The 11,361-nt window shown below is 39.3% G+C and overlaps 2 protein-coding genes, 1 long non-coding RNA gene and 1 other non-coding gene across 4 annotated transcripts in view; 2 read left to right on the top strand and 2 right to left on the bottom strand.

The window, feature by feature from the left end:
• Positions 1–1,574: 1,574 nt before the first annotated feature.
• On the bottom strand, positions 1,575–4,461 carry LOC148718397 (uncharacterized). The gene is made up of 3 exons (XM_088741541.1): positions 4,097–4,461; positions 2,837–3,409; positions 1,575–1,619 (listed from the first exon to the last, which is right to left on the bottom strand). Exons 1-3 carry the CDS (start codon positions 4,304–4,306, stop codon positions 1,575–1,577), a joined length of 828 nt encoding a protein of 275 aa, XP_088597667.1. The 5' UTR covers positions 4,307–4,461.
• Positions 4,462–5,648: 1,187 nt separating this feature from the next.
• On the top strand, positions 5,649–8,093 carry LOC148718396 (uncharacterized). Its single transcript, XR_015993844.1, has 2 exons — positions 5,649–6,681; positions 7,465–8,093. It is a non-coding gene; the product is annotated as an uncharacterized LOC148718396 (long non-coding RNA).
• Positions 5,779–5,850, top strand: Trnaf-gaa (transfer RNA phenylalanine (anticodon GAA)). The gene has a single exon. It is a non-coding gene; the product is annotated as a tRNA-Phe (tRNA).
• Positions 8,094–9,744: 1,651 nt separating the features above from the next.
• LOC111323493 (dynactin subunit 2) overlaps positions 9,745–11,361 on the bottom strand; it is a 13,982-nt gene continuing 12,365 nt past the window's right edge. Inside the window, exons 17-18 of the mRNA XM_088740637.1 lie at positions 10,823–10,914; positions 9,745–10,630 (exon numbers count right to left, since the gene is read on the bottom strand). Of these exons, the coding sequence (XP_088596763.1) occupies positions 10,523–10,630; positions 10,823–10,914 (200 nt within the window). The 3' untranslated portion in view covers positions 9,745–10,522. The remainder of the gene's footprint in view (positions 10,631–10,822; positions 10,915–11,361) is intronic.

The raw sequence follows: 11,361 nt of genomic DNA, 5'->3' as shown, positions 1-11,361 counted from the left end.
CTCGCTGGCCTCAAGGTTATAATCGCACTCTTCAGACTCAGCAACAACGTCATTAGGGACGGGAGCAATTGTCTCAGCTGTCACATCATTTTCTTGAGCTACAGACGAGGGTATGTCCATCTCTACTGATGTGTCTACAGCAGGTTGAGCACCCACGGTCGCCTGACAGTTCCTAGCTAGATGTCCACCTTGACGGCATCGGAAGCATTTGCCCCTAAGGGGACACTCCGCCGACTTATGACCAACTTTATGACAAGTAGTACACTGGAGGGGTTGCCCCCTATACCAAATTTTACAGCGGACGCCACGGATAGAAATAAACGGTGAAATGACATTCCTAATAACCATTTGGACAATGCGTGACCCGGTGGACACTGAAGGCCTTCCGGGCCAAACCTGATTGCGAACAGATTTGACCGTACCATATGCGGACAAAGCTGTGCTGATGGCGTCGTTTGATCCCTCAAAGGGAAACCAAGAGACTACAACAGTAGTAAGCTGGGGAGGAGGAGGAGGGGGTTTAACCACCCTACACTCTACATCGCCCAACTTGATGACACCTAGCTCCTCAAAAAATAACTTAGCAGCATCGCCGTTCTCAGCAAAAGTGACTCTCGCAACACGGCCAGGACATGCCTGCACCGCAGCCACCCGATGGTCAGACTCACGGTCAAAAAAACCCAGCAACAAACCAACCGCTTGCGAGAAAAGTACCTCCTCAGGGAGCCCCTGACAGTCAACGTCGATGGTCCTATTAAAGGACACGACCATGCTGAAACTCGGACCCAACCCAAAGACAAGTCAGAGGGATGGGTGACCGAAACAGAGAAAAAGCAAAAAGGAAAGCAAGTTCGGATCGACCGAGAAATCCAAAAAAAGGGATGGGCGACCAAAACGGAACCAAAGAAAACAACCACTGCCAGGGAGGAAAAAGTCGCAAGTTTTCCCTCCCGGCAGGTACTCACTTATCCAACTCAGACCTCGAAAAACACTAGAACCAACTTCAAACTACAAGAGTATGAAGCAACGCTTGCCATGCGAGACCAGGGTCTCATCAGTGCAGTGCTCATGCTAAGATGGGGGAGAACCGAGACGGTCACCCCAAACGACCCAACCTTTGTGGTATCGTCTAAGCCATGCCAGAGTGCTCAAACCAGAGTAAACTAGCGAGCATGCGCAATTGCAAAAGCAATGACTCATCCTAGATAGAGTGCTCAATTTGGACATGAAAGCAAAGCTTTGTATGCCAAAGAGCTATAATATATATATATATATATATATATATATATATATTTTTTAACCTATTTCTTAATGACTCTTAAATTTTACATTGCAGTATACATATTTTATATTTTATGTAGGGAGCGTCCTCGATAGAGATAACCTCCGACGCTTCCTTCTATGTATGCACATAATAAAATTGATTGATTTTATTTGATTCGATTTCATTTGACTTCAGCTTGAAAAAAAAAAGCAAATAAAAAAACCAATGATTCGCGTTCCTCGATGAATTATAAGGTTATTGTTTTTGACTTGAAGAAAAAAAAGGAAAATTTTTTCATTGTAGAGTCTTTTTAGTAGTTGTCCAGCGTGCGGTCATGACGCAAGTAAGTCATGACCTTGTGGTAAACATATCAAACTCACGGGGTACAAATAGTCTCTTACTGAATTTCGTGACCACGCCCACTTCATCGGTCCACTCAAATTGAGTGCGATTTTTGGATGTTATATCATCTTGCCGACTCTCTGTATAAAAAGTTAACAATGTACCACCGAAATATTGAACTATAATATCATGGCTTTCCATTTTGTGTATTTTCGTACCACAAAGTAAAGTTTTTCCCTCGTCATTTTCACCTTTTCTCAAGCGGGTCCGTCAAAATTAAGAAGGCGTTCGTGGTCAAAACAAGACCGAGCAAGGAGTCTTGGGCGATTTCTCTCTTACGCAAGCGCAAATTGAAAATGTACCGCCAAAATCAAAGAGAGGAACAAATTTTCTTTGTTTTGATATGTAAATTGTCGAACAAGGAGCAGATTGAACCTCGTCAAATGGCTAGTCAAAACAGCCACACCTTCCTCCTTTTGCTCGTTTCCTGTTTTATAAGCGTGAAAGCAGTGGGAGAAGAATCGGGTAGCACGGAAAGCGCTTCACCATCGTTTACTTACGAGATAAACAAGTAAGATTTGTAAAGTTATTTTCCGAAAGACTCGAAATAAGTACATTTTTTTCAGGTTAGATTGCTGTTTTTACCCTAAACGTCGTCCAATAAATTTTTGTTGCAGCCTACTAATCTATACAATTTCGAAGGAAAATATTCAGATGCTTCACCGTCCCCGAAGGGGGTTCTGTCCTGGTCTACCGGTTCACAAGGGAATTACCATTGTTCTTTCTTTGTTTAGGGGTTATCGGTTAGCTATTGTGTATCGTTTGGTCTTTTGTATTGGCTCTTGTGAACCGGTACACGAGGACAGAACCCTGAAGGGTCTCCACTCATCGAAGCGTGTACTGTAGCTAATGTAGTGAATTTTCAGTCTTTTGTTGGGTTTTTCAACCTCCGTGACTTCAATATCATACAATTTTGTATCATTTCTCTGTGAAATGACCTTTTTAACAGGAGTGTATGCTGAGTATTCATTGCAGAATCGCTTTGGTTCTCTTATCTCTCTCTTAGGCTTGTCCGCCATTTTGAAAATTTGCTCAGGAGCGCATCTGGGTTAGCGGCCGCGCCAGGCTGGAACCGACAAAAACAAATGTCCATCGCAGTGGGGAAACAGTTTGATATGATTTACCCGTCCGGAACTCCCACTCAGTCAATAAACTGTACGAATACCTTACCTGTGATTTCAATGAGCATTTCCCTTCCTTGTGAAGCGGTTGTCCCAATTTATGTGGCTTTGGAGAAAGGGGAAGTTTACTGTTACTCCGACCACCTCCGATGCTCTCGCCGTGATTTTCATCTCGTTGCGTATTATGTCTCGTGTCAAAGTTTTCCTTGTTACCCGAGCCGTGAGGTACAGACATATCCACGGGGTTTGACATATCCCCGCGGTTTGTTTTATCTCTGGGGTGTGACCTATCCTTGGGGTAAGGCTTATCTTTGATGTATCTCCTTAAAGACCCTTCACCTTCACAGCTCGACTTATCTTTAGGGAGTACTTCATCTCTGCGATGCGGCTTACCCCTGGGGTATTCCCCCAAAGGCCTGCCGTTGGGATTTTCCACCCGTGGTCTTGTACCATCTGTCTCTTTCCTCCGGTCGGTAAGCGTGTTTCTACGATTCCTTCCAAGGACCTCTCGGTTTCTGGTCTCTCCGAAATGTTGTGAATGTTCTCTGGTTTTTCTATGGCCGTCGTATTCCTTTTTACCGTGTTTGGAGTTCGAATCATTGGAAAGTAATTCTTTTACAGTCTGTTAAACATAAAACTGCAATTTTATTACTCCTACTTTACTTCATAACTCTTCAGAAAAGTACCTGTTTCGACCAACTAACCCTTCATTTGATAGAGAATCATTAAATATAACAGGTAATGAAAATTGTGAAAGTTGGCACAGCATGCAATAACAAGGGCAGAAATATGACAAGTTGTTTTGGCGGGAAAACGCGCGAGTCTGAAATGCACGCGTCTGTTTTAAGCTTGAGCGAGGCTTCTAAGCTTTTAATCGCAAATTTAAAGTAAGAGCGGCACCGAAGCAAAGTTTAAAATGTGAAAAGTTTTATCCCTATTATCTAAAAGGTTCTGCGAGCAAGTGAACTGAGTAACTGAAACGGCAGGTACTACAAAACAGGTGGCAAATAAGAAAAAAAAAACTTGTTAAGTGAAGAAAATGACCGATCGCAATTTTAATTCACAGTTCTGACTTATTTTGCGCAACAGAAATAACACCATATCGTTATTTAAAACAAATCTCGCAGTGAAAATGTACATCTATGGTCTGAAGAAGGATGAAAACTACATTAAAGAAAAATTAAGATTAATTGGACCACATCAAGCCGAGGCTTGGTCTTTCACTTCCTTATTTTGCAGCGCAAAATTCGTATGCAGAAATTCAAATAAATTAGGCGAAAGTGAACAGAAGAGAAGGAAACTTTCTTACCTGTACCTCATCTAGGGACGAAGCTTTCCTACCATGATCGCGCCGAGTTCTGACCGACTCTGCTTGGTTCAGAGTGTTAACATTTTCATCTCCTTCCCCGCTCGGCAAGTTATGAATTCTCTGCCGTATTTTCAATCGGAGTTTATCGCGCATCGAGCCCTCCTTGCGAATAATTCCTGTCTTGCTTCTTTCGTCGGAGATTTTCGACATGATTGAAACTGATTTTCTCAAGCTTCGCTTGATTTCACCTTTTGCAAGTCATTTTGTAGACTATACAGTTCAGGTTTGAGTATATTAAGGTTTGGTCAAAACAAAGCAGGTCCTCAGCCCTTGAGTGACGCCATAACTAAAGTTGTCGTAAAAGGGGTGGGGAAGATCTAATTGATTAACGCCCGTTTTTCGATTTTAACATACCGCCAAATTTATTCTTACATTTAATGAGAAAAGGAAAATTGCTCACCTTGAAAATTTCTTGATCTTTGGGCACTTTCAGTTTATTAGACATACAGCCGAAACGTCTGTTTTTTAAGCTTGTTTTGGTCCTGAGCACTGATGGCATAATGGAACCTAATTGCAATAATCGTTCATTTCTTACAATGTGATTGTTCACAGACTCCTGTGACAGTAGTGGTGCTGTAAACGTAGAACAAGACTTCAATTGAGGTTCATTTTAAAGTTTTATACCTTTTAATGCTTCAGACACCTCCGACCACCTAGCTAGAGTCATACACCTCTTTATACTGTTGAAAATAAATTTGAAATGCTCTTCTATATTAATAACCGGTTAAACCCTTTAACTACCAAGATTTCTTTTATTCTCTTCATTCTAAACAAGAGACTTTACTTTATATTCTCTCCATTCAAAATCGTTTACTGTTGTGTGCATCTTTGGTGGTAATGTCTGTCTACTTTAAACACATGTCACAACTCTTTAATCATCTATCCCATCAAGACTGAATCCCTGACATTAAACTTTTCTCAAACTGATAGTACAATTGATTCATTAGTTTTTTTTCGATTGGGATCCCTGCGTTAACAAAGAAGACTTAAAATGTAAGAGTTAAATTGTGACGACGTTTAATCTGCTTAACTTGCTTTACTTAACAACCCATGTGAAATATTTGTACTCTCCTCTAGTGACTCAAAGATAATAAAGTCATCTTTGAGGAGGGATTATAAAAGGAAACAGAATGAAATGTTTTTATTGAACAAGTCACCGGTATATTTTAAGGTTATGCAATTAACGTCGGCAATGTGATTAAAATATACCAGTTCCAGAGGGTATTTTGAAATTCAAAATAAGTTACCAACAAAGTTGGCCATGAAGGGAAAGCCCCCAATTTTACGCTTTTTATATACGCGTTATGTAATGTATGCTTACATAATTTCTGACCTTTCACAATTTATTTGGTAAAGGGATTAACCTTTGTTATGCTAATGAGTATGCTAATGAATTCTAGACAAGTTTGTCAATATATATTGATATATTTCTTCTATACTCTTAAGGAGGAGGCAGCGTGGCCGAGCGGTTAGGGAAATGGATTTGAATCCGGCGACATTCCGGATTCAAACTCTAGCCTTTCCCACCACTCCCTGAAGTTAGAACTCGGCAGTTAAGTCTGGAATAATTCAAAATTCCGTAACATTCGACTTCTGCCAGTGGCCAGCCAGCCTCCTCCGCAGGGGGAGTAGCTCAGTGGTAGAGCGGCTGACTGAAAATCAGACGGTCGTGGGTTCAATACCCACCTCCTCCATTTTTTTTTTCTTTTCTTCCATCACGCCAAAATAACATTTTATTAAATAAAAGTTTTATTTCTTGTCTTTTAAATGATACATTGTTACTTATCTTCTTCTTTACACTAGGAGGATAAAGAAACACTGGGGCATTCTTTCGGTTTCTGGTCCCTCACTGCTCGGTTAACTGGTAATATACTTTTTTGTTACCAGACAAATTAAGAATCTACTATAAATAAACTCTGATACCATTTGCCGAATCCTACGCCACATAATTGCTTATGTTTTCTTTTTTTGACATTCTTCTTTCTTTTTTGTGTATTAATTTACTTGCTTAGTTTTATATTTTCTTTTCTTGCAGCACCATAATTGATGAAACATCTTCCAGACCAAAAACTTTGCTCTTACCTTCATTTGCAAACAAAGGCTTTCGGGATATCGGAAACATCCTTTTGGCGGAACACTGTCGTGTATCTAGGCGAGCTGTTTTTAATTGAACTGATACAATCAAATATATCAAAATAAGCAACTCGATCCCACAAAAGTTGTTGCATTCCCTCTAATTTTCTAGCTTCTCCGTCAACTGTGTTACAATTGGGTTTTTTCGGTATATGTTAGCGTGCCTATTCAATGTTCCTTGAGCTAGTCGTGATTTATTATCATAATGATCATGTTTTGACCAGTCAAGTCAAGCACCAGTGCTTTTAGCTGATGCATCACGTCAACATTCTCTATCTTAAGGAAAACCCATGTGGAAATCACGTGAACATTATAGGATCTTACTTGGTAGAAACGCCAGACTCCTGTCGCAGTTGTGATATTAAGGGGAGAAACATCTACTTATGTTTTAGGTAAGGTAGATTTATGTCAAAGATACCATTTATTCTGTTAAGACAGGTGTATGAGCGTAGGCACTGCAAAGTAGAAACTTTTTTCCTTTTTAAATTGATGTCAGAGTGTTAAGGAGAATGCGTTGATTATCGTCTTTTATTATCCAACTACACTCCGTAGATTTATTATCCAACTACACTCCGTAGTGTACAAATAACGCCGTAGACGAGTACAAGTATCACGCGGTATTTGTACTCCAGAGAACCGGTTAGACAGGTTTTTTCGCATCGCGCAAGCGAAGAATTGGATTGAGGTTACGAAAAAAAAGTGGCGGACAATTTGAATCATATTTCTGACAACGAAGAGTCGGAATGGCTGGCAAATATAGATACAAGTTAATTAGATAAATCGAACGCAGAAAAACGACTAGACGACCAGGCAATTTCTTCATTTATTGAAGAAAATAGACAACACGACATCGCACCAATTCCGTTCCGCTTCGCATACGTCTGTCACGCACTCCCCGTTAATAAATATCCGCGAAAAGTTCGCTCGCACCGAAATAACAATTTGGCGTGTCGGATGATAAATAACTTATCAGAGGTTTTGTTGTGTAGTATCGCTGAGTATTTTTACTCGTTATTTAAAATACGGCACGACTTGTAAAAATACTCAGCGAAATACTAAAAAAATACTACGCAACAAAGCCTCTAATAAGATGTAATTATTCGCTCTAAACGCTATATTCACACCGTGCTGTAGGGGGATTCTTCAACTAAAGTTTCTGGTTTCTGTTTATTTAGTAAAGATTTTGGTTGACGAGGCAAATGAGAAATGAGCAAGATCAGTCCATTCAGAACGAAACGATGCGTCCATATAAAAGGTACAATAAGTATCAATCGCTTCTACAAACATCGCGCCTAACTTGATATCAGAGTATGACAAATCTGAAATGCTCTTGCATGGTTTTGTAAAGAAAGTTTTGAAGTAAAAGTATGGCGTTATCTATGATTTTATGACTGAACATAAGCAACACCCCTAGCTCTCAACTAAAAGGGAAAAGTCCCTAATTTTAAGCATGATTTGCCAGCATTGCTCTTAGCCTCTAAGGAAATATTTTCCCATTCAATATTATTCAGTTCTCTTCCCTTCTTGAAAAAAGTCTTGTTAGGTCTACCAACATAGATAAGAAAACAAGAAATACATTTGTGTTTTCCTGTTAGCGTTTTTCTCTGATCCATTGTATTGTATTGTATTGTATTGTATTGTAATCTTTATTTAGACACGATCAATTCATCAGCCTATAAAAATACATATCACATTCGCTAAGATATTTAAAATTAAAACTACATACTATAACACTAAAGCTGTTTTCCGTGAATGCCGTGCGTTAGACTTAAAAAATGTCATTGATCTTACGTTTAAATAACCCCAGCGACTCTGTGTTCCTTATATCGCGTGGTAAACTGTCCATAATGTGGCGCCATTGTAGCTAAAGCTTTTTCTGTAATAATTAGTGCGCGGTAGTGGAACATTAAGCTTATTTTCAGAGTCCCTGAGGTCATAAGCAGAGTCACGCCACGTAAACTTTGAATATAGATACCTTGGAGCTAGCCCGTGCAGACATCTAAACATCATGGTGGCTTTATGGATTTCCTGCTGGCGTGCAAGATTTTTCCACCCTAAAAACTCGAGTAGCTCAGTTGCATCAGCATCATAGTTAGAGAATGTCAACAATGGCATTGAAAGGGAGGCCTCGAAACTTCTGACGGACGTAAGTCTTTTGTAGTTGATCTGAGTAATTTACACTAGTCCAGCCAGTACGTATGGTTAAATTTCGTTAATTTTTTCAGGAATTGAAGGATCATACTTTTCTCGGGCACATTAACTTGATAACCACAAGAAACAACAAACACAATCAAAAGCTCTGTGAGCGAACTCATTCGTATTATTTGAGGGATGAGATTGAGTTTGTATGTGTAATTGCACTTCATGGTTTGTTTCAGTTCTGCCTACTTTTATTGAAATACAGGAATGTGTGCAGTGTGATGCATTGCTGTGAGCTTCATATAAGCACGCATGGATCTTCATTGTAGCCTGAAAATGAGTAGGTGTGGTTACTTGGGTGAAAGGATACGGTAATGCACACAGGGAACTGGCTCTTTGGGGCGTTGGAGTGATGCATTTCACTAAAAGTGAGCAGAAGTGAAACATGCTACCATTTGCTTTCCTTGCAGTTTCACAAATTCTTGAAACCTCTGGTTAGTTTCTTAACAACAGTGGACAGGGCAGTAGAACAAATTAAGTGGGTCAGTGATACATGAAAGGATTGGGCTATACATTGTTGCTTGTGACAGTGCCCACTATAAAAATCCTTTATCTTATGGCCAGCCCTCCCATAACTTTTCTCATAGTTGGACAACAACAAGAACAATTTGCGATGAACAACAACATTCTGAAGAATAGAGAAGTGTCGTGAAGATCACAAAAACCCACATACCTTCTTTGCCTTAAGTGGCATTATTCACAAAGTATATTTATTTCTTTACCTTTATTTACGAAGTGTTTTTGTCCTCTTTGATTGCAAGAACAACTTTTGGTGGGGGTGTGCCACTCACTTGCTTAAACACTTACCCATTTTAGACCAAAATATGTGATTTTTCCCACCCTATTTCAGACCAGACTCTTAAAAATGACAAAAATCTATACTGTTAGTTGTCAGTTCTTAAATGATGGTGTTTGATAAATATTGGTCAATGATTGGCTACACTATGGGCAGCTGTTACCGCCACAAATGCACGGTTTGGACCTAAGATTTTTGTTTTGCACCTAATATCTTACAAATGGCGATTACACCATTTAGTATTTCTCCTAACTGTCTGCCATACAATTCTTATCATGCTAGTTTGGAGAATTTAGTATTGGATCAACTGCTGATCTCCTGATATATATTTTAACTTTATTCTCATCATTTGCTGGCTTGATATTGTGTAGATAATGTTGGGAGAAATTCTATCTCGGTAACTAATGGGAGTTAAAAGGTTCAGGGGCATCAATTGATGTTGCCAAAGAAGACGAGAAAATTAGCTTTCTCTATGTTTATTAGGATACAAGATATTGTCATACTTGACGCTTAATAGTTTGCCTTACTCTTTTAATTAATCCCTAACTATTACATTAAGGAAGTCGGATCAAAGAAACAAACGAATAAATAACTTTTCCGATTAAAAAAAAAGCCTTTCCTAGGAGTACTGTTAATAAAAATCCAACAATTCTTTTCTGGTGTTTAGGAATTTTTGCGGGCAAAAAGGCTATGTTAACTAAATAACCTTTGAAGAGCATTTGTATGGACAATCAGATGATTTCTCGTGTAATTTGGCATAAATAAACCTCGGTAATTTTTTTTCAAATTTAAAATTTGCACTCGCCCTTCAAAATGAAAGCGAAGAAAAAAATTTTTCAAAGCCTTTTGCCGCTTGTCCCAAACACCGTAAAAGCTAGAGTGATTTCTGATTAAGTGTCGTAAAAACCAAAACCAAGGTAATCACAACCGCCAATCAGAAGAAAGAGAAATGCTCTTAAGAGCCAATGAGAACTAAGTAAAATCCGACCAAACCGCCTAAAGCGCGGGAAAACGCGGGCGACCAAGTCGTGATTGGTTTTAGGTTTGCATCTGATTGGTTGAAAGCATGGCGCGAGTTTTCTGAACCAATCACAGAGCGAAATAAAGCAAAACCAATGCCATCCCAGATTACTTTCGACACTTAATGGAAATTACTCTAAGCATATACCATGAATACCAGTACGCTTTCTTATAAGTTAATCATTAGATAAGTATCTACTTCATCTCTATCTCACTGATCACCGTCCTTTAGTTTCGAACTTCTCAAGAAGAGCATTGATGCGAGCTTCAACTCGTTCACAGTTTGCCTCGATGGTAGCTACGTTGGATTTGAAGCTGGCTTCCAACTTGGAAAAAAAAGGAAAAAATGTATTACAGAAGAAGTATGCTCCAGAAATTATCTTGTCGTTGTGTCTGACATTAAAAACTATGCGTGAAAGTATGACAAAGGAACCTTCAAAAAATTTGGCCTAAAGCCTTTTAAAACACTGAGGAAGGGATCGACATCTACATAACTGCTAGAAATAACAGACACTTACCTCACTAAGGAGTTTAGCCTGGCCGCGCATTTGACTGTTCAGTGTAGACTGAGACGAATCCAGCTCCAACAACGATTGACCAAACTGACTTGCTGTGATGCACAGAAGAAACGAGTTGAATTGAAGAGAAATGTCGAAGTGTATGTAAAGCGATGCTTTTAATCGCATTTAACTTTCAAAAGGGTACTAAAACGGCTATAAATTTGTAACTCTTTAAAATAAAAAGTAAGCCATGATTTTGATACTTGTAAAAAAATGATCTAGGGGCCTTTTGTTGGGGGGGAGGGGGGGGGGCGAGTACAATGGTGTAACTTTCAGACGGGTATAAACACAACAGGTGTTACCAAGCTACTCAGAGATAGTTTAGCCCCGTCTACACGAGCAATTTTTATATGGCAATTTTTATGTGGCAATTTTTATTTGCCCGTGCAGATGATGAAAAATGACCAACTTTTATGTGACAACTGCATTTGCTGAAAAGCTGGCGTGTTAGTTTTTATGTGACAAATAAAAATTGCCGCATAAAAAAATTGTCCATG

This window comes from Stylophora pistillata, chromosome 12 (assembly GCF_964205215.1).
Source record: "Stylophora pistillata chromosome 12, jaStyPist1.2, whole genome shotgun sequence".
Classification (NCBI taxonomy): domain Eukaryota; kingdom Metazoa; phylum Cnidaria; class Anthozoa; order Scleractinia; family Pocilloporidae; genus Stylophora; species Stylophora pistillata.
Note: the sequence above shows the minus strand (reverse complement) of the source record. Positions and strands in the feature narration are given on the sequence as shown.